The 26,318-nt window shown below is 35.6% G+C and overlaps 1 protein-coding gene across 1 annotated transcript in view; it reads left to right on the forward strand.

The window, feature by feature from the left end:
- The window catches only part of YLPM1 (YLP motif containing 1), a 52,418-nt gene extending 28,186 nt beyond the window's left edge, over positions 1–24,232 (forward strand). Inside the window, exons 11-21 of the mRNA XM_063290110.1 lie at positions 382–536; positions 1,752–1,814; positions 2,163–2,282; positions 4,158–4,334; positions 6,042–6,125; positions 6,501–6,584; positions 7,535–7,618; positions 15,209–15,260; positions 21,689–21,819; positions 23,386–23,566; positions 23,839–24,232. Coding sequence (XP_063146180.1) covers positions 382–536; positions 1,752–1,814; positions 2,163–2,282; positions 4,158–4,334; positions 6,042–6,125; positions 6,501–6,584; positions 7,535–7,618; positions 15,209–15,260; positions 21,689–21,819; positions 23,386–23,532 — 1,097 coding nt within the window. The 3' untranslated portion in view covers positions 23,533–23,566; positions 23,839–24,232. The remainder of the gene's footprint in view (positions 1–381; positions 537–1,751; positions 1,815–2,162; positions 2,283–4,157; positions 4,335–6,041; positions 6,126–6,500; positions 6,585–7,534; positions 7,619–15,208; positions 15,261–21,688; positions 21,820–23,385; positions 23,567–23,838) is intronic.
- The last annotated feature ends 2,086 nt before the right edge of the window (positions 24,233–26,318 follow it).

Consider the following 26,318-nt stretch of genomic DNA (forward strand, 5'->3'; position numbering starts at 1 on the left):
TGCTAAAATGACATTTTAAAGAGATTTTCTCATGATCCTTATATTAATTTATTCTGTTGTTAAAATCAAGTTAGCATATAACTTCTTATTTCTAAAGAAGGAGTAAATTGTTTGGTTAAAGATATTAATACTAGAGCCTCTGGATATGAAAGACACAATTTTATTTCTTCCTTGTTTGTCTTACAATGTCCCATCTTCTGCTTGCTTATATTTCCAGTAGTGGAGACATTTCTTAAAAATAAATTAGTAATGTTTATTTAGTTGGGAAAAAAATGCTGGGTTATTGGAAACTTAAATGGAACTTCTGCACAGTTAATATTCTGTCCAGATATTTATGTCTTATTTTTTTCCTCTTCTCTTTCATGTAAATTTCATTTGAAGGTGATCGGAGAAATTTTGCTGAGGATAGAATTCCCATTTCTGCTCCAACAATACCCCGACAACCACCACCTGCCCCACGTATAGAGAGGAAACCAGAATCAAAAAATGTGGATGATATATTGAAGCAGCCTGGACGGGAAAGTAGACCAGAGCGGGTAAGTACTATGACTCTGGATTTCTAATCTGAGGTAACAAATATGTGTCAGGAATTTCGCATTTCTGCTAATATTTGTGAAACAATGCTTTCTAAAGCTGATGCTCATGCCTTCAAAAGTTTTTGGTGCATGCCTAACTCAGTCTATGGTTGCACGATTATATTGTTATAGAATTTTCTCAGCAGATGGTTTTCTGTGAAAAACTAAATTATTGAATCTTGTATACTTGGCTGTCAAGGAGGACTACAAGTAGAGCAAAGGATTGGCATGAAGAAAACGCAGCTTGTGAATGTTGTCTCCTTCATATGCCAGTAGACTTGTCATTCCTACAGTATCTTGATTTCCAGAGATGTTTTCCTTTTCCACTCTGTAACATCTTTTCTTGTTCTAATCTGAGTCTGTACTACTTGTCTAACTAATTTTCTCATTTTCTGCTTAAACTATAATTACTGCCAAGTGGCATTATCCTGGTATCCAGAATTATGTAGGTTATAACTGGTTTCCTGAACGATTACTTTTATCCTGTAGTTGGACTCTGGTGGGAGGAGGGTGTGAGTGATGAGCAGTTATATCATGCCAAATCTGAAATCTGTTCCACTATTGCTACAGTAATGTTGCTATGGTGATTTCATTTTATGAATCTTTATGAAAGAATCTACAAGGCTTTGAGTAATACAGGTAGTCCTCATTGAATGATCACTCAGTCACCATTCAAAGTTACGACGGTGCTGAGTGAGAGGGACTTACAACATTTCCTCATAGTTATAGCCATTGCAGCGTCCCATGGTCCCATGATTGTGATTCAGGTGCTTGGCAACCAGTTCACAATTACAACGGTCATAGCGTCCTGTGGTCATGTGATCACCATTTGCAACTTTAACTGCTGGCTTCCAACAAGAAGAGTCAATGTGGAAGCTGGCAGGAGGTCGCAAATGGCGATCGTGTACCTGCTGGACGCCGCAGAACTGCACAAGATTCGCCTAACAGTGGCAACTGGGACTACCGCGGCGGCCACTGTAGGTCAGCATGGTCACGTGACATCGCACTTTATGACCACGTTGCTTAGTGACAAAGTTGCCAATCCCAATTACATCGTTAAGTGAGGACTACCTGTAGCTTGCCAGTCTATAGTCAGAAAAATTATTTGGTCTACTTAATCCTCATTATTCAGCTTAATAGGTGTGCATTCTTTCATGTACATGGTCTCTATTTTAGATTGTCATAATCATGCGAGGATTGCCAGGCAGTGGAAAGACTCATGTTGCTAAGCTCATCAGGGTAAGTGGATAACTAGTTGGTTTTTTGTCCTCAGTGTACTGAACAGTAGAGTACAGTTGAATTGCATGTTGGTTCCAGTCACTTGTTTCATTTCTTTATCCCAGTCACAGTTTTATTTCTTTATCCACCCACAGGACAAAGGGAAGTTATTTTTCGATGGACATTCTGGATTTTACACTATACATGTTATTTAAGGTTACCTTGTGTAACCATTTCCTGTCCTATCGTACATAACAACTGGGCTGATTGAATTGTAAATATGGAAATAGAATATTCTCTTAGGAATTGGATGAAAATTTAGCTTTGATTGTATATGTTTCAAGATTTTTCTTTATTTTTCTTTCTTAGGATAAAGAAGTTGAATGTGGAGGAGCTGCACCCAGAGTACTCAGCCTGGATGACTATTTTATCACTGAAATAGAAAAAGAAGAGAGGGACCCAGATACAAAGAAAAGAGTAAAAAAGAAGGTATTCTTAATGTATATTCAGATTATTAATTAAATTATTGTAGCTGATTTCCTACAGAAATGAAACTAACATGTTTTTCTGGTTGATCAAACAGCCAAGAAACTATCATAGTCTACCCTCTATTTTAGAAAAATTTAGATTCTGATCTGGGAGTGGAAAGTTGACAACTTTTTTCTTAGTTGAACAAATCTTCGATTATGTGCCATCAAGTTGATGTTGACTCTTATTGTACAATTTAATCTTTATTTTCTGGGTTGAGAAATTAGTTCATTTGGAACCAAATGGGTTTTAGATGGCTTGCAGAAGTTTCCTCACAATACAGTTGATATTCTTCATAGTTCCCTGATTACTTTCTGGATTTAAAAAAATGTCCTTGATTATCAATTATTGCTGATAGGTGTCTTCTCTTCATGATGAGCCATTAGCTGTCTGCCTCACACATAGCACATACAAGATAGTACTTACTGTAAGCAAGACTATTTCTAGGTCATCATATGAATCAAGCCCTATTCATTCATTAAAGAGCATGTGATGAGAAGAGAGATGGGATTTATTCTTTGCTCTCACCTACCTCTGCCACCCTCCATGAATCTGAAGACAAAAGTATGCAGCAAGCAGTTGCTGTATGCTTGCAGTGCATTTAAAAATTCTGCAAAATTCTGATTTGAAATCATACAGAAAGTCTATCTGAATATAGCAGGTTTAGAGGATAATAGAATTGAGTTGGAAGGGTCCACAAGGATCACCTAGTTGAAACTTCTGTAATGTTCAGAAATACCAGTTAAACTAGAAAGGTTCTGAACCTGTGTTTGGAATTAGTGATGGCTTGGACAAGGTTAAATGAGCAAAACATAAATCCAGGGAACATACATAAAGATAGGATACCCTGGCTGCCTTGGATACTCTTTAAATGATCAGGTTAATAGCAAAGTAGTTCTCCTGGACCAGACCATGTCATTAAATAATTAGGCATTGGTTGTGGCCAGGTTTCTGGTCAGATACGTTTTTGTTCACCTTCCTGATAAGATGTCAACTTAGATATGATATATATTGACTGGACTATTGTACTGTATTCTAAACCAGTGGAAGATTTCAACTTGTGCAGAATATCACCATAACTATATTTAATTAACATGGTGCATTTAGTGCAGTGATGTATTTGAGACAATATCTGAATTTCTCTGGTGGACAAAAAAGTTAAAATATGTCCAAAAGAACCGGTTAAAGCAGAAATAGATAATCCAATACTCTCCAGATTTTTGAACTTAATTCACATCCTAACTCCCATTCCTAACTGTCAGCAGTATTGATTCTCATTTTCTTGGGCGAAGTATTGGAGCAAGTGTTAGTACCATCTTCTGGCATTCTTGGACAGTTCTGATCTTTTAAAGTTTAACTGCTAGTATGGGCTGAAATACTGGGAAATCTGCTGAGGAGTAAGAGGAGAACAACCCTATTAATGTCCCTTTTGCCAGCATCTTTCAGTACTAAGAGCCATAGTAGCCTTCTAGATAATATTTCTGAAATGGAAATTAGGGGGAATTGTGTCCCACTACTTCCACACCCATTAGGTATGTGGATTCTTAATTTTATTGTTATTGCTCTCCTACCCAACATTTGTGTCATAGACTTCCTAAGGGGCCATCTTTTCCCCTATGATGTTTTGGGATCTGTATAAAACTGCTGCATGGGGGTTATCCACATTTGCAGCTGAATGCTAATAATGTGCACTCTCTCATTCCTTTTCATTTCTCTGTGTGTGTGTGTGTGTGTTAGTTACTCATTTCTAGCATATGGGACAGCAATAGATAGATTTAAGTTCTTCAAGAAAATAAAGGTTTGTTCTTTGCCTAACACTCCCTTTTTCTGGGCCAGATTTTGGAATATGAATATGAAGCTGAAATGGAAGAGATCTATCGCACCAGCTTGTTTAAAACTTTCAAGAAAACTTTAGATGATGGGTTTTTCCCTTTCATCATTCTTGATGCCATCAATGATAGAGTACGGCACTTTGAGCAATTCTGGAGTGCTGCAAAAACAAAAGGATTTGAGGTAAGCATCCCTAGATAATTTCTCTAATTGTTAACACCTCTAAAACAAACTTCCGGTGATTTTGAATCATAAACATTAATATAAGATAGGCAATAACAGCAGATCTAGGTGTAGGTAGTTGTAGGGTATGAGGCTAGCATTACCATGAAGATCCAGTAGATGTTGAACTGGCAAAGAACCAGAGCTTAGGCATAGCATATATGTTTTGGGTGTAAAAGAGTCTAGGTTCATTCCTCTCTATCTGGGAAAAATTCCTATTTGAAACCTTGACAAGCTTTTGCTAGTCTCTGCACTCCAGTTCTCTTGGTGAAGGACTACATTTGGCCTTTGAGTGGCATGTGAGAGACTACAATTCAAACAGCAGCAGGGGAGGGTAAGACAAAAGTTACATTTTCCCCTTCTGTCACATTAAATAGTACAATTTAGTAATAACTTTTAGAAATCTTTGGGCCATGCCTTCAAGAGGAACATATTTGGCCCTGGAGCATCAGATTGTGCACAACAGCGATCTAGGTCTGACTCTTTATAAAACAGTACTCTGTGTTCATACAACTACTCTGCATTGACTCAAAAGTACCACTTAAAAGGCCTAGAAAGCAGACTGAAAGTAGACTGCAAAATTAAATTATTGCTTAGGCTTCAAAACATAAAATCGCATATGGAGTGGCTTTGGGTTTTTGGTCCCCCAGGGTCTGATTATATGCCACCTGTGACTTTGGACAGGGTGGCACTCTCCCGGACAGAGCTGGTATGCAATTTGAGGGTCCTCTTAGACTCAGAGCTACTGCTCAAGGAGCAGGTGGCAGCCATGGTTAGGGGGTCCTTTTTTCAGGTTCATCTTGTATGCCAATTGCATCCTTTCCTGGCCCGGGAGGCCTTGCTCATGGTCACTTGTGCCTTGGTCACTTCCCATTTTGATTATTGCAATGCAGTCTACATAGGGATGCCCTTGAACACCACCCAGAAGTTACAACTGGTCCAGAATGTAGTGGTGCATGCAGTGTTGGGCACCCTTAGGTTCACCCATATTACACTCCTGTTGCGTGAGCTGCACTGGCTCCCCATTTTCTTCCAGGTGTAATTCAAGGTGCTGGTTATCACCTTTAAAGCCCTATGTGACATGGGACCAGGTTATCTGCAGGACCACTTCTCCCTGGGGTATCTGCCTTTCCCATGCTCAAGGTCCCTTCCCTTAAAAATTGCCACTTTGTGGGTCCTTGGAAGCATGCCTTTTCTGTTGCAGCCCCTGCCCTGTGGAACACCATCCCCCTTAGGATTTGACAGGCCCCCAGCCTTTTAACCTTACAGAGAGCACTTAAGATCTGGCTCTTCCCCCAGACACTGGGATAGGGTAAGGTCAGAGCAGGATGAGAATGTTAAGGGTTGCTTCATGGAAATGTAGTTGAGGTGCCAGGTTTTCTGTTTTTGGTTTTATTGTCTTTTTGTTTTTATGGCTGTTTTTATTGTTTTTATTGGTTGTAAGCTGCCCAGAGTTTGGTTTTAAGATGGGCAACTGCACAAATGTTTTAAATAAATAAATATAAATAAGTAGCTAAATCAATCCAGACAGTGATTCTGCTTCAATTCCTTGTCTTTTTACATCTATATTGGCATACACTTGTTCAGGTCATAAAACACATATTTAAAAATACTTCTGCCATGGGCCACATGTTTTAAAACACATTCCCTCTTTTTCTTCTATCTTAGGTTTACTTAGCTGAAATAACTGCAGACAACCAGACTTGTTGCAAGAGAAATGTCCATGGACGCAAGCTCAAAGAAATCAATAAGGTAACTTTGTAAATAGATTCCCCCAACATTACAGTACTAAAACTTTTGTATCCTGGGGGAAGTGGGGGAACAAGCCTGGTTTAAGAATTTTAAAATGATTTTATATTTGTTGAATTTATTTCAGTAGCCAGTTTTTCTGTTAAATTTCCTTTTTTTGCTTCTCTATCATTTGGGCCAGATCTTATTTGGAAGTACTTATTAATATAACACATCTTATGCTATAACTACGCTATTACCAGCATTTATAATCTGAAAACATAGGATTAGATCTCTCTCTTACTTCATTATTCTAAACGAGCCATACTTGGATAGCACATATTCCTAGCTAAGGAACATTGTAGATTTTGTTTCCCAGTTTTGATTTTTCATTTTCAGATGGCTGATCATTGGGAGACAGCACCCCGCCACATGATACGTTTAGATATTCGCTCTTTATTACAAGATGCTGCTATTGAAGAGGTGAGATCTGCAAAAAGCTAACCTATGCAAATCGGTAAAGAAGATCTATGAATTATACTTACAGAAGTAGAAATTGTGTGCTAATACGCAAGATTACAGATTAAGTGAGTTATTATTAAAATAAGCTTTTAAAAATTAGAAGTTTGGAAGATATATAACTCCCATGAGTTATAGGCTTCATTTTATGAGCACATACATTGAATGTGCTATCAAAAAATGAATTTTCTGAACAAACTTCATAAAATACAAATCTCTACACTAAATCTCTACAGTGTACATCTTTGGTGAAGTCTTCATAGTTTGGTATAGTGGTTAAGGCACCGGGCTAGAAACTGGGAAACTGTGAGTCCTGCCTTAGGCACAAAGCCAGCTGGGTCACCTTTGGCCAGTCACTTTCTCTCAGCCCTAGTAAGGAGGCAATGGCAAACCACTTCCAAAAAACCTTGCCAAGAAAATTACAGGGACTTGTCCAGGCAGTCTCCAAGAATCTGACACGATTGAACGGATTAAAAAAAAGACTGTACTAAAGCATAAGAATGGCCATTACCAATGGATTACATCTAATGGTATCCATTCACTGGCAGAATACAATTCATCCATGTTCACAGTGCGTATCTTTTCTGGAGGAAATCCTACTGCATGAGCAGAAGTCTGATTGCAGTAACATCAGATAAAACCTAACAATGCTCATTCATATTGGTCCTCTTTAGAAGATGTGTGTAAAAATTGATAGAATAGTAATGTAATATACATTGAAATAAGACTTTAAATATAGAATAGCTCTGTAGAAAATAGCAATGTTAACTATGAAATAGGTAACTATTTAAGTGAATTCTCAGAAAGGTTTTGTGTGTTATTTTGAATTTATGCTCTGCTGCTCTCCTCTCATAAGTAGCTAATGCCAAAACAGATTTCCAGTGATATAATCCTTCTATTATATATTGACTTAGGTGGAGATGGAAGACTTTGATGCAAACATTGAAGACCAGAAAGAAGAAAGCAAAAAAGATGCAGAAGAAGAAGAGAGTGAACTGGTAGGAAATGCCCCTGCAACATTTTTTTTATTATAGTACCTAACAGATTTTGTACTCGCTAAAATTCAGTTTGCTTTCTCGCAACCATATCCCCTTTCACTGTTGCCATTTCTATTATTTCAAGAGCATTGATATATCAATTAGGATTTAAGAATTCCTTAAGAATATTTAAGTCTTGAGTACTAGGGTCAACATTGTGTTTTCTATTAATGGAAGTTACAATCTGGAAAAGAAATTGTCTCAGGCACTACAAGCTATAGGTTAGTGCCTTAGAAGTCAATTTTCAGACAGGATAGAGAGATTCTTATTTAAATACCCAGTATAAAAGACAGTTAAATAGTTTGTTTCATTAGCCATTAGCAATTCAGGACTTGTGTGGTTGCTCATGTTGTACCTGTCAATAGCTTCTTTAAAAAGCTGCACTTTCCCTGGGTTTGAACAGCTGCCACATGCAATCCCAGGAAAAGATGTGCTTGATTTAAGGATGTGCAATGTCCATGGTCACATATGCTTCAAATCAACTTTTCATCTGTAAGTCTAGATCAGTGTACAGCCCTGCACAAAACAGAGCTCATTCCATCAATTGACAACTCCAGCTTCAATTCAGCCTTCTGGCTGAAAGGTGAGACTCCTTTGACAATCCAGTACAGACGCAAAGTTGACTTTACTATAATCACATATATTATATCAGGGGATAGAAATCTGTGTCTTCCTTTCCTCCTAAAGGCATGAACAATACAAGGTAAAATAGAAAGGGGTACACTGGAACATAGTGCCTCCACCAATTCTAAATTACTATATTAGATCCTTTTTCTCTTTCTGGCATCCTTTTTGGCTTGAAGACTGTTTTGGAAATGGTAGTTGTTTTTATTTTATTTATTACATTTATCTGCTGCTATTATCCAAATGACTCAGCACTTCTATTTTGTTGAAGCTACACCATTTCTACTTTGTGGGAAGATCTATTTCATCTTGTTAGAGGCTACAATAAATGATTTCGGGCAGGGAGAAAAGTTATACTGATACCAGCCATAAGTGCTTCTTGGAAGGGCATGAATACATGTATTTAGGTATACATGAATATAGTTTTCTATCTGGCTTATGTTAGCTGTTGTTATAACCTGAATAAATATATGGCTAAAACCTCTAACCAAATCTAGCAGCAGCCAATTTCTAGAGAAATAGTTCAATAGATACTTGTGGAGTGGGGAGAAAGGGAAATTCTGTTACAGATTATCAAAATGCAACTTTTACAGCCTCAAGGAGGCTAGAAGATCCAAGCCTACTTGGTCAACAAATTGGCAGTCATTCACATTGATGGCCTTCTGTCTGAAGGACAGGATAAAGTCAGAAAGAAGTGGATAATTGCCGTTGAGGTGTAGGTTTACTACAGCTCTTCAACCATATATGGGAGTTCACAACTAACATCTATTTGATAGAGTGCAACTGGATTGTGCTCTAAGACTAGCTAGAAACTGTAAGGTAGGTTTGTTCTCCCTCTTCCAACCAAGTCAAGCAAAAGTCATCAAAAGGTTTTTGATGCCATTGCTTATTTCTTGGATATGAAAGCTATCAAGGAAATTCTAACACTTCCTCTGTCCACTCACACATACATATCTGTTTGACATTTCTTGATTTCACATTTTTGAACCAATTCTCTAGGAAAATAAGAGTATGCTCTCTGGCATTGACTGAAATGGTGATGGTAATGGTTGGATCCTACCAGGATACCCAGCTGAATTGTTAGAAGGTTCATCAAGAAGAATTGTGTATACAAAGGCATCAGGAAATAACTGATGAATTCCTATTATGGAAATAAGTTTCTCTATCCATTGTCAAAATGAAACACTTTTTATCCAAGACACTGTGAAGTCCAAATAGGTACTTTCAGTTGCCCTTCTTGAACTTCTTTGTATTTATACCATTTGTTGAGGATAATGTGACTAATCAGACCTGGGGTGATTCTTTTGTTTCATTGTGACTGCATGAATATCTTTCCTCTCACTATTTCATTTGTGTGTTTGTGTATGTGTACATGAACATGTGTACACATACATGCAGATATAACAGCTTTGAATGAACTCCCCATCCCCCACTCCCATCCAAATAATTCATTTGAATGTAATGAAATAAACTGTTTGGCAGATGAGCAGCATTAGCTGGAGATGACAAAATATTTCTCAGTAGTAATCAATAACATTTGGTCCCAAGGCCTCTACCAGCAGATGATAACCTGATATCTTGATGGTTCTTCAATTAATAGAAATTAAAGTCTGAAAAAAACTAAGAAAAAAAGGAAAGTTAACTATGTATCTTTTACCTTTAATATTATCAAGGTGCTTCTTACACACATACACAAGGAAACACAACATTCTTATTTCCTCGCAATATAGTTGGATACAACCTTTTTTGGAAGCCTGCTACTGATTTTTTTTAAGTTGGTAAGATTTGCTCTTATTTTCAAATATAATTTTTAGAAAGGATACAACATTTAAAATTATTTCTACAAATAAAATTTATTTGTAATTATATTTGCAGAATACCACCAAGATCATCTGTCACCATTTTAAACAACTAAACTGTGAAGGGTACATAGTGAATGCCCAATTCTTTGTAGATTGCATATTTATATTATTACTGTTTCCACATTATAGAATCACCTATTTTTATTTAGGTACTTTCATCGTTAAATGCTAATGTGTTAGTATATATTGTTGTTTATCCTACTACAAAATATTTGCACCAAGATGGTGCTTATTAGATAAGCCTCTTGGTGGCCGGGAACTTGGAATTTTGAAAATGGATGTGCATGTGAAATAGTCAGATAATGTACTCCAACTCTACATACCTAGATGCATGATTTTAAGTGTGCTGAATACAACATTTACTGTTTACCTTGGAAGGACATCAAAAACATTTCATGTAATTACTGGGGACCCAAGCTTAGAATTATGCAGTTCCATGTCATCAGATTGATTGAAAAAACATGTAGATTTTCCACATATCTAGTGTAATGTTGTCTCTCTCAGGGAAGTGGCATATTCCATAGCATTTTCTATTAATTTTTGCATGAACATTCACTACAAAGAGTAGATATCCTGGAGGAAAGCAGGCATTAAAAACCCAATCATATATAGAATTACTGAAAATAATTTTTTTGTTGAGGAAGTTTACAAGTGTGTAGGATTGGTGCATTTCTGGAGTATTCCGGGAGCTATCTGGTGATCCAATGAAGAACAGAATGACAACTTGTCTAGATTACTCCTGAAATATCTTCAGCATATTAAACTGATGCTCAGACAACAAGTTTGCCAGCAAAATACCTATACTTACAATTTTACTAAAGAAGGATCAGTTTGGATTAACCTTTTCGCTGTGCAAAGGACAACAATAAATCAATCTTACTGGAAAGATAGTTTTCACAGCCTGACTTCTCATTTAGATAGTTTTTAGATAGAATGTTATGAGATCTTCATCCTGATCCTGCTTGCATATGCTAAAGTTTTGGAGTTTTCATTGCTATTACTGGAGCCACTTCCTCATGTTGGAGAAACTGTGTTATAAAATGTAACTTACATATTATGCTGTTGCAGTCTCCTGAGAAGATGAATTCTTTATAAGATGATTTTGCTCCATAATCATTGAGACCTGGGTCTTGCTAAACCAAACAGAAGATGGAAAACATCCCTGCAATAGATTGCTTCAGACACAGTGTATCCCTAAAAGGATTGTCCATTCCTGGACCAAAGTTACTGTTGTGGTACATCCAATAGTTGGCTGTTTTCCTACCTTTTGAACTAGAACTAGAATCTGCACTTGCTGTAAGGTTCTTTTCTGGTCAACTTGTAAGAGACCAGTAGGTGTCGACTTTGATTGCTAAGATTTCCCAAAGCACAATCCCTTTATTGTATCAATTCTTCCCTTTGTACATTTCTTTTCTTTTTATAGCCTCACAGATTGCTAAAAGTTTTGATTTTAGAAATTAAAACCTTTTCTCCAGGATTCTGATGATCTGCCCCAAACTGGGCAGGAATTCATTATGAAAGGCATTTCAGGCCCTTTCTTCTGAGTTGACAGAAGAGTTGCCTGTCCTCACAGGTAACGCCTCTTTATCTGTCTAAATTTTCTTGTAGTAGATACATAATTCCTTTACAGGAATTAAAATTACATCATATGAAGAACTCTGCTGGATCACACCAAAAGCTTTAATCCAGTGTCCTGGTTTCTATAGTAGTCAAGCAGATGCTATGGAAAGCCCACAGAACTATCACTTTTTTTTTTCAGTCACTGGTCAGAGAAATACAGTCTTTGATTCTGGAGATGGCTATTAACAGCCATGGCTATATGTTGTTGACATTCCTGCCATCCATGAACGTATCAAATGCTTTCTTAAAGCCTTCAAGGTTGGTGATCATTCAGATAAATGAAATTGAAAGATTAGTAACATGAGCCTTTTTAATTAAATAAAAATAACGTGCAATACTTCTTTTAATTGGACCAGTGATATAAGTGTTTCCATTCCTGTGCACTCTTCATTTCAAGTTCTTAACATTTTTATGTTATAATCACATATCTCCCCTCTGAAGAGTGGATGCTACTGATTTTATTCCTTCTGAATTGTATTGATTCTATTTAGAAGACAAAAGTGATCAAGAAGACCAAATATACAAAGAAAAATCAAAATACTAGAAAACAATTCATTCAAAGTAAATACGTATATTTTTGAACTCCATCCAAATATCTGTCTTTGTACTTGAACATAGCCTGCTAACCAGCCATTGATTTACTTTACAACAAACTTTTCTTGCTGAAAGTCATGAGTATATATGGGATAAAGCAACTTCCCAAAATGATGCCTTCCATATATGCAGTAATCCGTTAAAAAGACTCTTTCAGCCAACTTCTCTGCATTCCTACCCAACAGCATATCTTCCTGTCATTGTATTAGCTGATTTAATAAACTGCTTGTAATGATTGGCATATTTATATCAAATAGTATAACAATGTTCAAAAGAAAAACCATTTAAAAATAGTACTTCATGAAACATGAATAAGATACTGAGTTTATTCATTTTAAATTAACGTTCTGTTACAATGACTATATAAAAACACTAGTATCCTTCTGGTATACATGAAGAACAGTCCGTATAGTATTCTGCCACAGAAGTGCAAATTTCACATTTCATGGAATTCTGTATAACTTCCCTTTGCCGTGTTTTTCTCTTAAGAAAGGGAAGTATTTGAGGCAGTGTGCTGAGGAGAAGGATGGTGAGGATAAAGGTGTGAAAATGGCAGTACAGAGGGGGAAAATAAGCACCTTTCCTTTACTGTTTTTCCGTTGTCTGCTTTTCATCAAAAATTTTCCAACATGTAATTTTTCTTTAGGAGTTTATTCTTCCAAATGAATGCATTCTCATAAAAGGAAAGGGAAAAAAGAAATGCTGATTTCAGATAATTGCTTTTCATGGAGTAAATAATGTAAATGGGTTGAAAATATAAATAACTAAATAACTCAAACAATTACCAACATGAACACCCACCTCCAAAGTATACTATGGGAGAACAAATGTAAGTAACATAGCCATTTCAGTGGAATCTCAGAAACCAGCAAAGATTAATTGCCTATGGAATAATGCATACCAGGAAAAAACAAATGGGCAGCATAATCATTTCATCCTAAAGTGCCAAGGTTTTAACTAGCATCTGAGGATTAAGTACTAGGGTATTCCATATTGGTGCTACCAGTAGTAAATATATCCTGCTTCTCTTAGACAACTTCCAAATTTCAGCTATTGAGAGTAAAAAGAACATGATCTGGTGGTATGTATACATGACAGATCTCTTATTAGAGCTGTTTAGGGTTTTAAGGCTATGTGGACTTTACAGATAAGAATCAGCATTTTGATCTGAACCAGAAACCAACAAATAGCCAGTGCAAATTAACCAATCCCAGAATAATATGCTTTGCTGGGCCAGCAACTTCTACCTCAGCATTTCCAGACATTTTTCAAGAGCAGCATATTAAAGAAATGGAATGTGGAGGCTCGTAGAACATGAGCATACAGTTCCAGAAAACAGTGCTGCTGGTGTACCAGTCTGAGCTGCTAAAAAGTATTCATACAGTACTTCTTGCAGTTAGAAATGGCTTTAGATCAAGCAGCGCCTGAGAGCTGAAGTCTGCATTCCAAATAGTTGGCATAATTTTTTCTAAATCAGGCAGCCCATCAAACAATATTTCTGTTTATACAGATTATGTAAATGTTACTTTAAATCAACTTGAAACAAGAGCTGTGTTGTATAAAGTGTATTAAACAATGACTGAGGTATTGAGTTATAATTCTGCTATTAGTCTTTCACCCTAATTTAGCTAGGAGACATAAGTGCATGTCCCTGGTTGGATGAGGAGTCCTGCACACACACATGTGCTGCCCTTGCTGTGCTGCCCTTGCTGTGCTGCTTTTCAGTCCAAAAGCCAAGATTCAATGGGCAAGAAAGGTGAAGTCATGCCATTGGCTGTTCAGAAGGAGAAGCAAGATCTGGATCTAATCTCTAAATAGCTGATGGGTGAAATTTCATCTTTTTGAAAAAGTGGGTTCATTCATGCTTTTTGTGAACATTAAATTCTTTTCTGATTCTTAACAAACATATAATGAGGGCTGAACTAAAAATGCAGAAACCTGTACTACTGAAAAAAGTAGCAATTTCAAAATACTTTTTTTAAACAAACATTTGTGGAAGAATCCCTAGAAAGAAAAATCAAATAACCATCAGCAACATTCATGCTTATATGCAGGCTTCTGAAGCCTTCATCCTACACTATGTGGTGCCCTGCCTGCTTCTTTATGTCCTCTGCTGAGTCAGAGTCCGACTCTGCTGAAATTAATGTGTTACATATTTTTGATAACTAAAAACATGTGAGATTTCCATCAATAAATATTTTCTGTCATTTCAACTGGGTTTAGTTGGGTTTTCTCAATCAGTTCTTGGATTCAATAATTCATGCTTTTTGTGAACATTAAATTCTTTTCTGATTCTTAACAAACATATAATGAGGGCTGAACTAAAATGCAGAAACCTGTACTACTGAAAAAAGTAGCAATTTCAAAATACTTTTTTTAAACATTTGTGGAAGAATCCCTAGAAAAAAAAATCAAATAACCATCAGCGACATTCATGCTTATATACTAGGCTTCTGAAGCCTTCATCCTACACTATGTTTCCATACAGAAAGTTGTGGCACTAAGATGACCTGTGAAGATACTATTATAAAATGACATGTGGAAATCCCTGATGCACATGCATGAATCCCAACCGATACACCTGAAAGTTTGTCTTCTGAATAGCAAACGCACACCACACTGAGAAATATGTCATACCTTATTATTGTGAGATACACTCTTGTACTGGGTGCAGAGTGAATATGCACATTTCTCATATTGCAACATTTTACAATTCCAAATCAAGTTTACAGTTCAGGTTGAGTGTCTTAAGAAAAAAGTTTGCAGTATAATTCTGTTGCAGATTAAAATATGTTATATGCCTTCTGTATCTCTCTCTAATCCTTCGAGCTTCTCTCTGTATATGATTTAGGGTTACATTCCGAAAAGCAAATGGGAGATGGATACTTCTGAAGCAAAATTAGGTGGGTATTTAATTTCTTTTGTTAACAAAAAAAGCCCCTCATTTACACAACTGTAGTTTCATGGTCTAATCACATGCTTGAGCCAAAATGATATATTGTTTGACGTTTTTGATGATACAGCTGCCTCCAAGCAGTGTAATATCCTTTAATCTTCTGCAGTTGCAATGCTATAATAATCAGATTCTTTAACTTACAGTTACTTGATATACTTTTGTGATGCAGTTGCTTATATACTAATATTCAGATAAATGAGTGATGAGTAAAGGGAATTATTTGTGGTGGCTTAGTATTTCCTACAGAGCTGACAAATATTATATGCCCTTCTTTAGACCATTATATTTATATGTTAAACTCTGATTAGGCTGACATGCATTGTTCAATGTTATGCCTTGCTTTGGCATGGTTGGGGGCAGCACATGTGGTTATCATTTCAATGCATTTTTAATAGGAACTAGCTCTTACATCATTGCTGCGTATGAGTACATTCTATAATTTATTGGACCTCCAGTGTTTCTCAGAGAAAAGAAATAGGAGGACTAGATTTTATATCCTTTCTTTCTTATTTTTGTTTAAGCCATTTCCTATGTTCTTTTCTTGGAAGCCATTGCTTTCAATCAGTTATTTGACTGACCAGCGTAAGTATGTGCTTTTTTATTTTTAAATAGTTATAGCCATTGATTTATTGAAAGACCTTTGAAGAGTAGAATGTTTCTAGTAGAAATAATAAGAATAGATCTTATTCAAAAGGAAGATAGCTTAAACACAGAAATGTATCTTATTAGCACCTTGTTGTTCTGGAATATCCATGGCAAGAACTAATAATAATAATAATAATAATAATATAGCTCTCCCTAGTTTGATACTTTCAAATGTGTCTGGACTACAGCTGGTCATAATGATGAACAATTTCACGTGTAGAGACATCAAGGAATTTTTGATACACTTCAGTTTCTGTAACGTATTGAGTTACCTCAATGGTAGATTTATCTCAATAATCTTGGAAGCTTTATAGGACAAGATACCAATAGAGTATTCCCTTCCAAGTGCTTTGATTTCCAGAGGATTAAAGCATTCAAAGCAAATCCAGCATTAGGAAGGATTCGTTTGGCATCCTATTGAATAAGCTATACTTTAAAAGACATACTTTAGGTTGCATTGAGTCTGTCCAACATAAACTAAAAAGCAATTTAAAATTTTTTGTGGTCTCCATGGGGAGGGGTTATTTATTTATTTATTTATTTATTTATCATATCTATATGTCTGCCCATCTCACAAAATGTGACTCTGGGTGGTATACAATAAAAAACTATAAAACAGTAATATAAAAACAATCAACCATTAAAAAACATCAGTGTTATGATTAAAAGGCAAGGAGAGAGTATCAGATATTACCAATGGAGCCACTTCATCGACTCACTATTCTCTTGGGATCCTCAGGCCTGCTGACACAATCAAGTCTGAGGGACTTCCATAAAGTTAGCAGGGATGGGGCCAACCTCACCACAGGGCAGATGCCATGGCAGAAAAGGCCCATCTCTTGGGTCCTGCCAGATGTAGCTCCATAGCAGACGGAACTTGCAACATACCTCTTCTACCAGACCTGATAGGATGGGCAGATGTAATCGGGAAGAGACGGTCCTTCAAATAACCCAGCCCCATGCCATGAAGTGCTTTAAAGGTCAAAACCAGCACCTTGAATTGGACCCGGAAGCAAACTGGAAACCAATGCAGCTTGCATTTAATATAGATCTGTTTGTTTAATGTTTTTATAAACGTTTACACCGTGAGGAACAACTTGAAGAAAACTCTTCATTTCTGAAGGATTTGTATTAAATTGTTTTTTGTTATATCTCACATCTGTTCTGTTGGTGAAGGAGTAAAATGTCCAAAAAAAAAAAAAACCCTGCCATAATGACTTTCTAATATGTGACTTATACTCAGCAAGGAGGGCCACAATAGAGTGCTGAGTAGTTGAAAAAGGTTAAAGCAGGTATGTACATTCATTGAATTTAGAACTTACTGTGAAGCCAGTGGCTCAATATCATGATTTCATACTTTTTACACCATATAAAATAATATTTTGATTAATTCGCCAGGCAGTCATTTATTATGTCTGTAGAAAAGTATACATATTTTGCTACAATTAAGGAACAATTAAGGAATTGTTCAATATCTAACACAGTGCTTACTGAGTTTTCCCTTAATTTTTATATCCAGGTACATCATCTGAAATTCTTTGCATGTTCAGTCAGATCTTTCTATCCCCTTCTTTACCCTGGAGGCTACATTATCTTCCTGTTGCATGACTTAGTTTCCTAGTGATTCCATCATCCATATGCTTTGCTTCTTCTAAGATAAACATTTTAAGCAAAGGTTGGTGGCAAAGGGTGCTGCTGGCATTATACAAGATCTATAAAGAGAGACCTTAACATAATTTGATCCAATAAAATACACTCAAATATTCACAAGCAAAGAATTAGTAATATGGCTTTCTACCATATTATGGAAACATTCCTTGCTAACTCTGTGGTGTATGCTATATATGGTGAACCTCTATATAAGTGTTCATGCATCATAAGAGTTTACTTGCTGTGACATAGTTTATTTTCATGGATTGTTTTAAATAGATACATAATCTCCTAAGAACTGAACTTGTGTTACTTTCTGAATTTCTCATAATAAGGTCCTGAAATTTTTATTTAAAATATTTATAATCCACTTCATAGTTGTAATTTGTGGTAGCATTACCGTATAATCAAAATGAACAGTAAATAGCTTAATGCCAAAATAAAACTAACAGCATGGGGAAAAAATAAAACCATTTTAACCTATATGAGCTCAAGCAATAGAAAACTCCAAAAAAAGCTGGAGCAAAGAAGGCTATCCATGATAGCTACCCATCTCACCAGGGTATATGAATGGAGCCTTTAAACCTGATCTTAGAACCTGAGCAATTTGCATGGGCATAGGCAGTCTTCAGCCATCCTTACCAACTGAGCCGTACTTTAGAGTGCAAAGCCAGCTTCTTGAAAAGTGATCAGAAACAAATTATATATAATGAAGTTAAATAGTGTGAAGGTGATTCTTACAGTAAATATCAAGTAACAATCTTGATGCTGCACTCCAAATTAATTGAAATTACTGAATAGGCTCCAAATGTAGCCCCACATAAACCCCATCATAGTAGTCCAGTCTCTGTGTTATCCTGATATGGAATACTGGATTCAAATCTCCCAAAATAGCTACCTTTGGTGTACTAGCTGAAGTTGATTTAAAGGAATGAGCTATGAAGGGTTATATAGCTTATATAAGACAATTTGTAATAGCACCTACATGCAGGATATCTGATTATTTAAAGGAATTTAATTCAATCCAGACCATGCTTTTATAGTTTGGCAATGAGTGTGCTGCAGTCTTACCTGGCTGTGTTCAGTTTGGAATTGGGTGGCACCTAAATCAAATAAAATGAATAAATAAACCATAAATAAAAAAGACTCCAGTTGCTAGTAGGTAACAGTGAGAATGAGCTATTGCCTTCACTTTTGATCTGATCTGACAGAGTTCTTATGTTTCTGCATTCTTATTAACTTCTGCTTACTGACTTTCATCCAGCTCATTACCAACCCTAAACACCTGTTCAGAGCATCTATCGTCTTTCTAAATTTAATGAAAAGGAAGCAGAAAGGTTTTGGGGTTTTTTGTTTGTTTGTTTTGTTTTATGAGTATACTAATAACAGTTTACTCTAGCTTTCCAAGATGACATTAGTAATATCAAGTAGATATTAAACAGGACAAATGAAATTTTGTAGAAACCTGTACCATAGGTAATGGAGCAAACAGCAGTCCTCCAGCACAACATTTTGGAACCAATCGGTCCTATTGAATTGTAGGCACAGAAGTGCAAAACCTCCAGTTTCCGTTGGAGATGGAGAATGGAAACATGTACTATGGTCAGTATTATTAAAAACTGATGAAAGGTACAAAAACACTCCCCCCATCCTCTTAGTTATATAACTTGACCACACTCAGACGATATAGTGATCGTGTTCATTATCCAAAGTTCTTCCGAGATTCAAGTGCTGTTGCTTTCAGTGCTGTCTAACAAAATCAGTAAAATATCACCAAGTATTAGCTTCCTGATTTATAAACATATTTCAGATATTATTTGCTGCAAATATTACCTGTAGCATAACATAGCATGTTATATTAGTAGTGTCCTCTTCTGTATATTTCCAATTCTTTGCATACTTGCTTGTAAAGGAATAATATGTAAACTAAAAATATCTAGTGCTGTTGTCAACTCTTTTCATCACTTACACAATAATTCCTTCCATGCATCAATTTTGCCATTATTTCAGTAGTAGACCAAACTTGATGGAAATAGACACAGTTCTACTACAGATATAATTTGGTGTCTTACAGAACAAAGAGGGATTCGTTCCTTAGAACTTATTTCTCTCTTTTCTAGTTGAATATTGCATAAACCATTCCAGTATCAGTTGAACAAAAGAATTAACTCTTCTATGTTGATCTGATGTGCCTGTTAACAATTTGATGGTTGCAGCAGTATTCAAGAAACTGTAGAAAGGCTTTTATACCGTCCTTCTCATTCACCCTTTCCTTCCTGAATCTGTTCCTAAAGGGAAGAAGATTTTGCAAACACAATCACACACAACTCATACATACATACAAAATTAGTAATATTTTCAGCTTGTGTACAGGATTATTTGGATTGTGATCCGAGTTTCTGGCAGTTACTGTATAGTTATAAATCATATATAACCTGAAATGTGCATATGATTATATTTATTCTTCATGGTTTTACACATTACTTCATGCTGCTCATAATCTAACTGAAATTGGTTTTGGTAAAATAATTCGTGAATAATGTTCAATAGATTTCAGAACATTTTTACTGTTACAGAAAAACTAAAAGTCCTTAAACCAGGTTACATTCTTCTGTTAACTGCTAAATTAAACACAGGTGGAATATTTAACTGGCTTTTTAAAAAATCTTAAAACATAGTTATAAATATGTTTAGTAGCCCATTTATTGTAGACTTGCCAATCTTTTAGGCCTGAAGTTCTTCCAGTAAAAATAACAAAACCATATACATTATTAGAATAGACATAATGTAGTCCATTCTGATATACAGAAACATTGCAATATGTTAAATTCCACATAAGTGCCATTTTTCTGCCTGTTCTATTAAGAAATAAGCATTTACAGTATTTAAAACTCTATCCACAAACAGCATAATACGGAATTTGCTATTTTTAATAGTCCATGATAGCCATTTAGAAGAATATTTAAAAGTTAAAATGTTCTATTTTGCACTTAAATAAAGGTGTATTTATAACAATGGTTTAAAATGGTCAGTCTACTCCACAGTATAGTGAGACTGAGAAAAACATTTGTCTATGTATAAGGGTAACACCAGTTTTACTTAGATATGCTTGCATGTAGCCTGTAGAAATGGCTTCTTAATAATAAAAAGTTTGAAAGATACTGTTTTAGAAAAATGTGTTGATCCATACCAAATAATTACTACAACCACATATTTCAACATCATATCAGCTGCTGAAGCAAAGACAGAAAACTGTAATCTGCTTCTGGATTTAATTCCTTCTCAGCTGATATTCTGCATTATATTCAGGTTCTTTGTCTGGTGGTCTTTCTGAAATAATGTTCCATAATGTTTTGTGGAGTATCTCATGCATTTTTCACAGTGTTGGCTTAATACAGGCGTGTCCAATCCACGGCTCGCAGGCTGCATGTAGCCCTGAACAGCTACTAATGCGGCCTCAAGGATGAAGCACACGAAGAGTAAAATTAGAATTAAAATTTCTGACAAGCACCTTGAGAACTCACTGAGAATTGCAACCACTTTCATTGAACCAGACATTCATGCATTAGTTTCACGAAAACAAGGTCAAATATCACACTAGTTTTATGTTGCCCTCTTTTTTTAAATTTTATAATAAAAATATTTTTTAAAATGAAGTTTTATTACTTATATATATTAACTATATTATATATTTTACGTGTGGCCCAAGACAATTCCTCTTCACTCAGTGTGGCCCAGGGAAGCCAAAAGGTTGGACACCCATGGCTTAATACGTAGACTGGAACTTCTAAACTGTTCTTCAGAAATGATTGAAGTATCACTATTGTACATGGATTCTGTTAGTTATCCAAGGCAAGAAGTATTTTTCCTTTATGCGTATGCATCTTCATATACTGCACACAAAAGACTGAATTTAAAAAGGGTAGGTGTTCCATCTCTTTGAATTTATGTCACTCACAAAGATACCACTAATTTGTGAACAACTATATGTTGCCAATGATCTCTTTAAGAAAATTCCCATGTATTGTGTTCATTTATGCAAAATTTCCTTTAACCATAAGGCTATGTGTTTGTTCTCAGACAAATTGGATGGGTTGCGAACTGGTACTAAGAGGAAACGTGATTGGGAAGCAATTGCCAGCAGAATGGAAGATTATCTTCAGCTTCCAGATGATTATGATACCCGTGCTTCTGAACCTGGGAAGAAGAGGGTAATAATTACCACCTTGGTTTAACATACCCAACCATGGATAAATAGTTATAAGGTTTTTCCCTCTTGCAGTGGTGACATATTTGTTGTTAATGGAATCTGTTGTCCCTTTGCTAAAAAGTATATTGGATAGATTTTGTTTATGTATGATTCATTTATATCTGGAGAGGACAACCTTTCAGTATAGTTAATATTTTTAATGGGGTTGAGAGCCCATAAAAATGGGGTGGAGTCATCTCACATACGGATGGGATTAGGGAGGCAATTTGTTTTTCAGCAGTGAACTGCCTACTGGGGGTTTACACTATAGTTTTTATGTGTTTCTTATCTTAAAATGGCAATAATCATTCAGAAGTTGTGTTAATGTGGACTCCCAAGAGCTGTGAAAAGTGACTGTAGGCTGACTACCCTTGATCAACACTACCTTATGTTTCAGTTGAATGCACATTCTTCTCCTGTCCAAACTAGTCATCTAAATGCAACTGAATCAAGACAAGGGAGCATTATGTTATTGTCTCAACAATTGAGAGTAGTCTCATTATTTCCTCAATATCTCTTTTCTGCATTGTTCTTCACCTTTTTACCAAGGAGTATGCAAAAATTGCTCAGATTGTAATAGAAAAGTCTTTATGGGATTCTCCTTGTTTTGACTGTCCATCCTGCCAGCAAACTTTGTAGCTTGCAAAGATAAAAGAACAGTGGAACAAGATTCACTAATGCATCTTTTTGCCCCTCATTACTTCAGTGTTTCATTATAATTAATACAGTTTTTACAGATAAATAATATGGATAGAGAAAGTAGACAGTAAATTAAGCTAACTATTTGTATATTTAATGCTTGGAATAAACTTGGATAGCAGACTGGTTAGAATATTATCTGTATCTCCTTTACTATATGATATTGGTAACATCATATATCTAGAATAAAGCTGAATATAACAGCATTGAACTTCAGTAACCAAAGTAGGAAGTATCAAAAACTCCAATGATAAAAAATTAGCAACATTCCCACATATTCAGAAAACAGATGCACATTTGGTGCTTCTGAATAAGGAACTTGACCAGTATCCTCAGAACTTGTCAGAGAAATTCTAAAGTTGTGTGGAACTGTCAAACCTAGCTCTAAAGAAATAAGTAGCTCCTTGTCCGGTGAGAAACTGAGTTTCCTATGTAAGTTAACAATCTCAGAAAAATAAAAATGAAACTTTTTCCTTGAAAAAGTAGAATTCAATTTTTCATCCATTTTTCCATGTAGAGAAGTGAGCTCTAAGAGAGCTCAAGATAAAAGAATTTTCTTAAATGTTCTTACTCTTATAAGTAGAGTCTTCATCAAAATGCTTGGAAAGAATTATGCATTGATTTTTGAAATTACAAAATTAAACATAGATAAGACTTAAATTTTGTTCACCTCTAAATACATTAGGAAGCACAACTGAAGTGGCTGTTAATCCCTTTTCTAAATTGTCTGAAATCTCTGCAAAGGGTAAAACTGTATCAAGGTAATATACATGCTGCTTCTCTTTCCTGAAATGACTGTTATCCAAGCAGTGTATCTCTTTTTTTACAGGTAAGGTGGGCAGACCTTGAAGAAAAAAAGGATGCAGACAGAAAGAGGGCCATTGGTTTTGTTGTGGGACAAACAGATTGGGAGAAAATCACAGATGAAAGTGGTCATTTTGCTGAGAGAGCCCTCAATCGCACCAAATACATCTGAACCAGTTGACAAAGGGAAGATATCTACTTTTAAGGTTAGAGCTGAACCTTCTATGATTTCTTACATTTTTGGGAATGAGCTAAAGAATGTGTAGAGATGGATCTGAACATTATTTTAATCATTTAGTAAATGTCAGATGTCTAATCTCAGACTGTGTGTGAAGTTTGGAGGAAGTAGAATAGCCCAGTTCAAAACTTGTTCAAAAATTGGGGGGCGGGGGGGGACTGGCTTACTGTCAGCAGTGTGATTACTTTTCCCAGGCCCAGACACTGGCTGGTCCTCTAACCTTTTTTTTTCCCTCTACAGGCTGTTTGCTTTGGTGAGAGCAGTACACAAGGTGGTATGGAACGTGTCATTCCCCATCTAGAGAGCTTTGTGATCCTTTTCTTTTGAAACTTTTATTTCATTGTGTTCTTTGGCATTTTAATTGGTGATACCCAGGATCCCCAAGTTAAATAAAATCCTCTTGCACCTAAATGTGAAAAAGGTTTTTTTATGTTAAAATCATTAGTCTTAGCTTTTATGTGTACAGTAGAATTGAAAGACAGTACTGAAGCCATTTCCTCTGCTGTACCCTTACAGAATGTCAGCATTACTTTGCATTGTTGCTTTGTGGTATTTGTTATTTTATACTGTACAAACTTGGTAGTTTATTATACTAGAAAACAGAACAATAAACTTTCACTATGAACCTAGTAAATTATGTGGTTGACCATATGTTTATGTTTACTGTTGTGTCTGTATTTGATCTTTAAAGCAAAAGTTTCCCTAGATAGAGTGTTGGATATCGGCAAGGGGAAGATAAATAAATGAAATCGTGGTGTCCAGAATACTTTTGGTCATTAAAGTGCCCTATTTTCTTATATATAAACCTTCTCTTCAAAGCATTTTTATTCTTCACACAAACTCAAATATACACACAGTCAAAAGGCATGCATTGGCTTCAAGCCATCTCAGCTGTCACAAGAAGAGAACTTTAGTTCATACTTGAGTGAAAATAATTGTCTACAAATAATTTGATTAAGCAGTTTCTGGATAGTGTGTATCTTATGGGGTTGGTTGATAGTATATTGCTGTTTTTGCTTTGAATTATATGTTTAGCATTGTATGTTTCAAGGTTTTATATTGTGGTTTCCATTAAATTTTGTGCACCACCCAGAGTCACTGTGGCAAGAGGAGTACTCATATAAATTGAAATAAATAAATAAGATATGCATACATCTCCACATACTTATTTATTAACAAATGCGATGAACTTTTTTGTCCTTCAAATAGTTTCCGTTCATAAGCATGTTAGTACTGATAACTATGTTCTTCTATATTGATGGAGGATTATGATTCAGTACTTAATGAATAGCTGCTACTGAAATGCATTTATTTACATGACATTATCCAGTTTAATTAAATACGTATAATTGGAAGCTGTTGATATATTTGAATACACCATAGAATGTCAGAAGACTGCAAAAACATAATAATTTGTATAATTTCTCTTTATGCCACACAGTGACTTTTAATGTTGGTAAGCTATTTTTGAATATTCATCTCACAGCAATTATGAAGTCATTAGACATTTTTATGATTGCCTTGCAATATTAGAATTACACTCTTATTGATGCTAAATAAAACCCACCTGTGGATGAAATAGCAGCTAGCTCTAAAGATATTCAAAAAAATATTTTGTTCAACCCAAAAGTTTATTTTGGGCATTTATTTTGCAGTTTTTAATATAATCATGCTTCTCACATCTAAAAAATTCTGCTATTCTGCTACTTTTCAGCTGGGGGGGGAAACTTTTTCATATTTAATTAAACAGATGTGAAATGAAACACAACATATTTGGTGATATTTTAAGAAATTGTGGAGTTCCAAAATTTTCATAATGTTGATTTAGTTATGAAGATGTTCCGTGCATGACATACTCAATTTCAAACCCTCAAACCTTTTCTTTAGCAATTTTATTTCTCTATTAAAATTTTGTGTCAGCTCCCAGTCTGATATATCTCTACTGGGTTTCTAGTCTAAACTAAACCCTATCATTTCAATACTACAAAGTGAACAAATATAATTTTACAATCTTTAATGCTTTATTTTCATTAGGAACAAAACATTGTTTTTACAAATTCCCTTTATCATAGTTGGCTGCAAAATAAGAATGCAAACTAAAGCTCTGCAGTTGAGCTTTTACTAGAGTCAGCATTACTACCCGCTTCATTACTGTGACAGGATATTTGGCTGTCATGAGACTTTTCTAACAATGGTTGCAGTAACAAGACAAAAGCCTTAGGCAGAATGCTTGCTTACCTCTGAAATCAGATGAGTTCTTGTGCAGCATTGCATACACACAACTTAGTCATTTGAACTAGACATTGTAGGGGGAGAACCATGTTAATCTATGGCAGGGGTTCCTAAACATTTTACCACCACACCTCCCTTTAGTGTAATCTTAATGTACACATCTCCCCTAAAAATCCAAACACCAAAGTGAACACAAATGAACAATGAAAACAATACAATGAAACTTTGGGAAAGGTGGATTTATTGTAACAATGTAATTAAAAGGTTTTTCACACCTCCACTGGACTCAGTCTGCACATTCCCCAAGGGAGGTACACCTCACAGGTTGGGAATCCCTGATCTTTGGTGACAAAAATTCAGGAGTCTGGTAACATTTTTTCTGACTAAAAAGAATTATTAAAATGCATAAGCTTTATGCTATGTGCATCTGATGAAGATGCTCTATGCATCTGGTGAAAGTAACCTGCAGCTCACAAAAGCTTATGACT

Source organism: Candoia aspera, chromosome 1 (genome assembly GCF_035149785.1).
Source record: "Candoia aspera isolate rCanAsp1 chromosome 1, rCanAsp1.hap2, whole genome shotgun sequence".
Classification (NCBI taxonomy): domain Eukaryota; kingdom Metazoa; phylum Chordata; class Lepidosauria; order Squamata; family Boidae; genus Candoia; species Candoia aspera.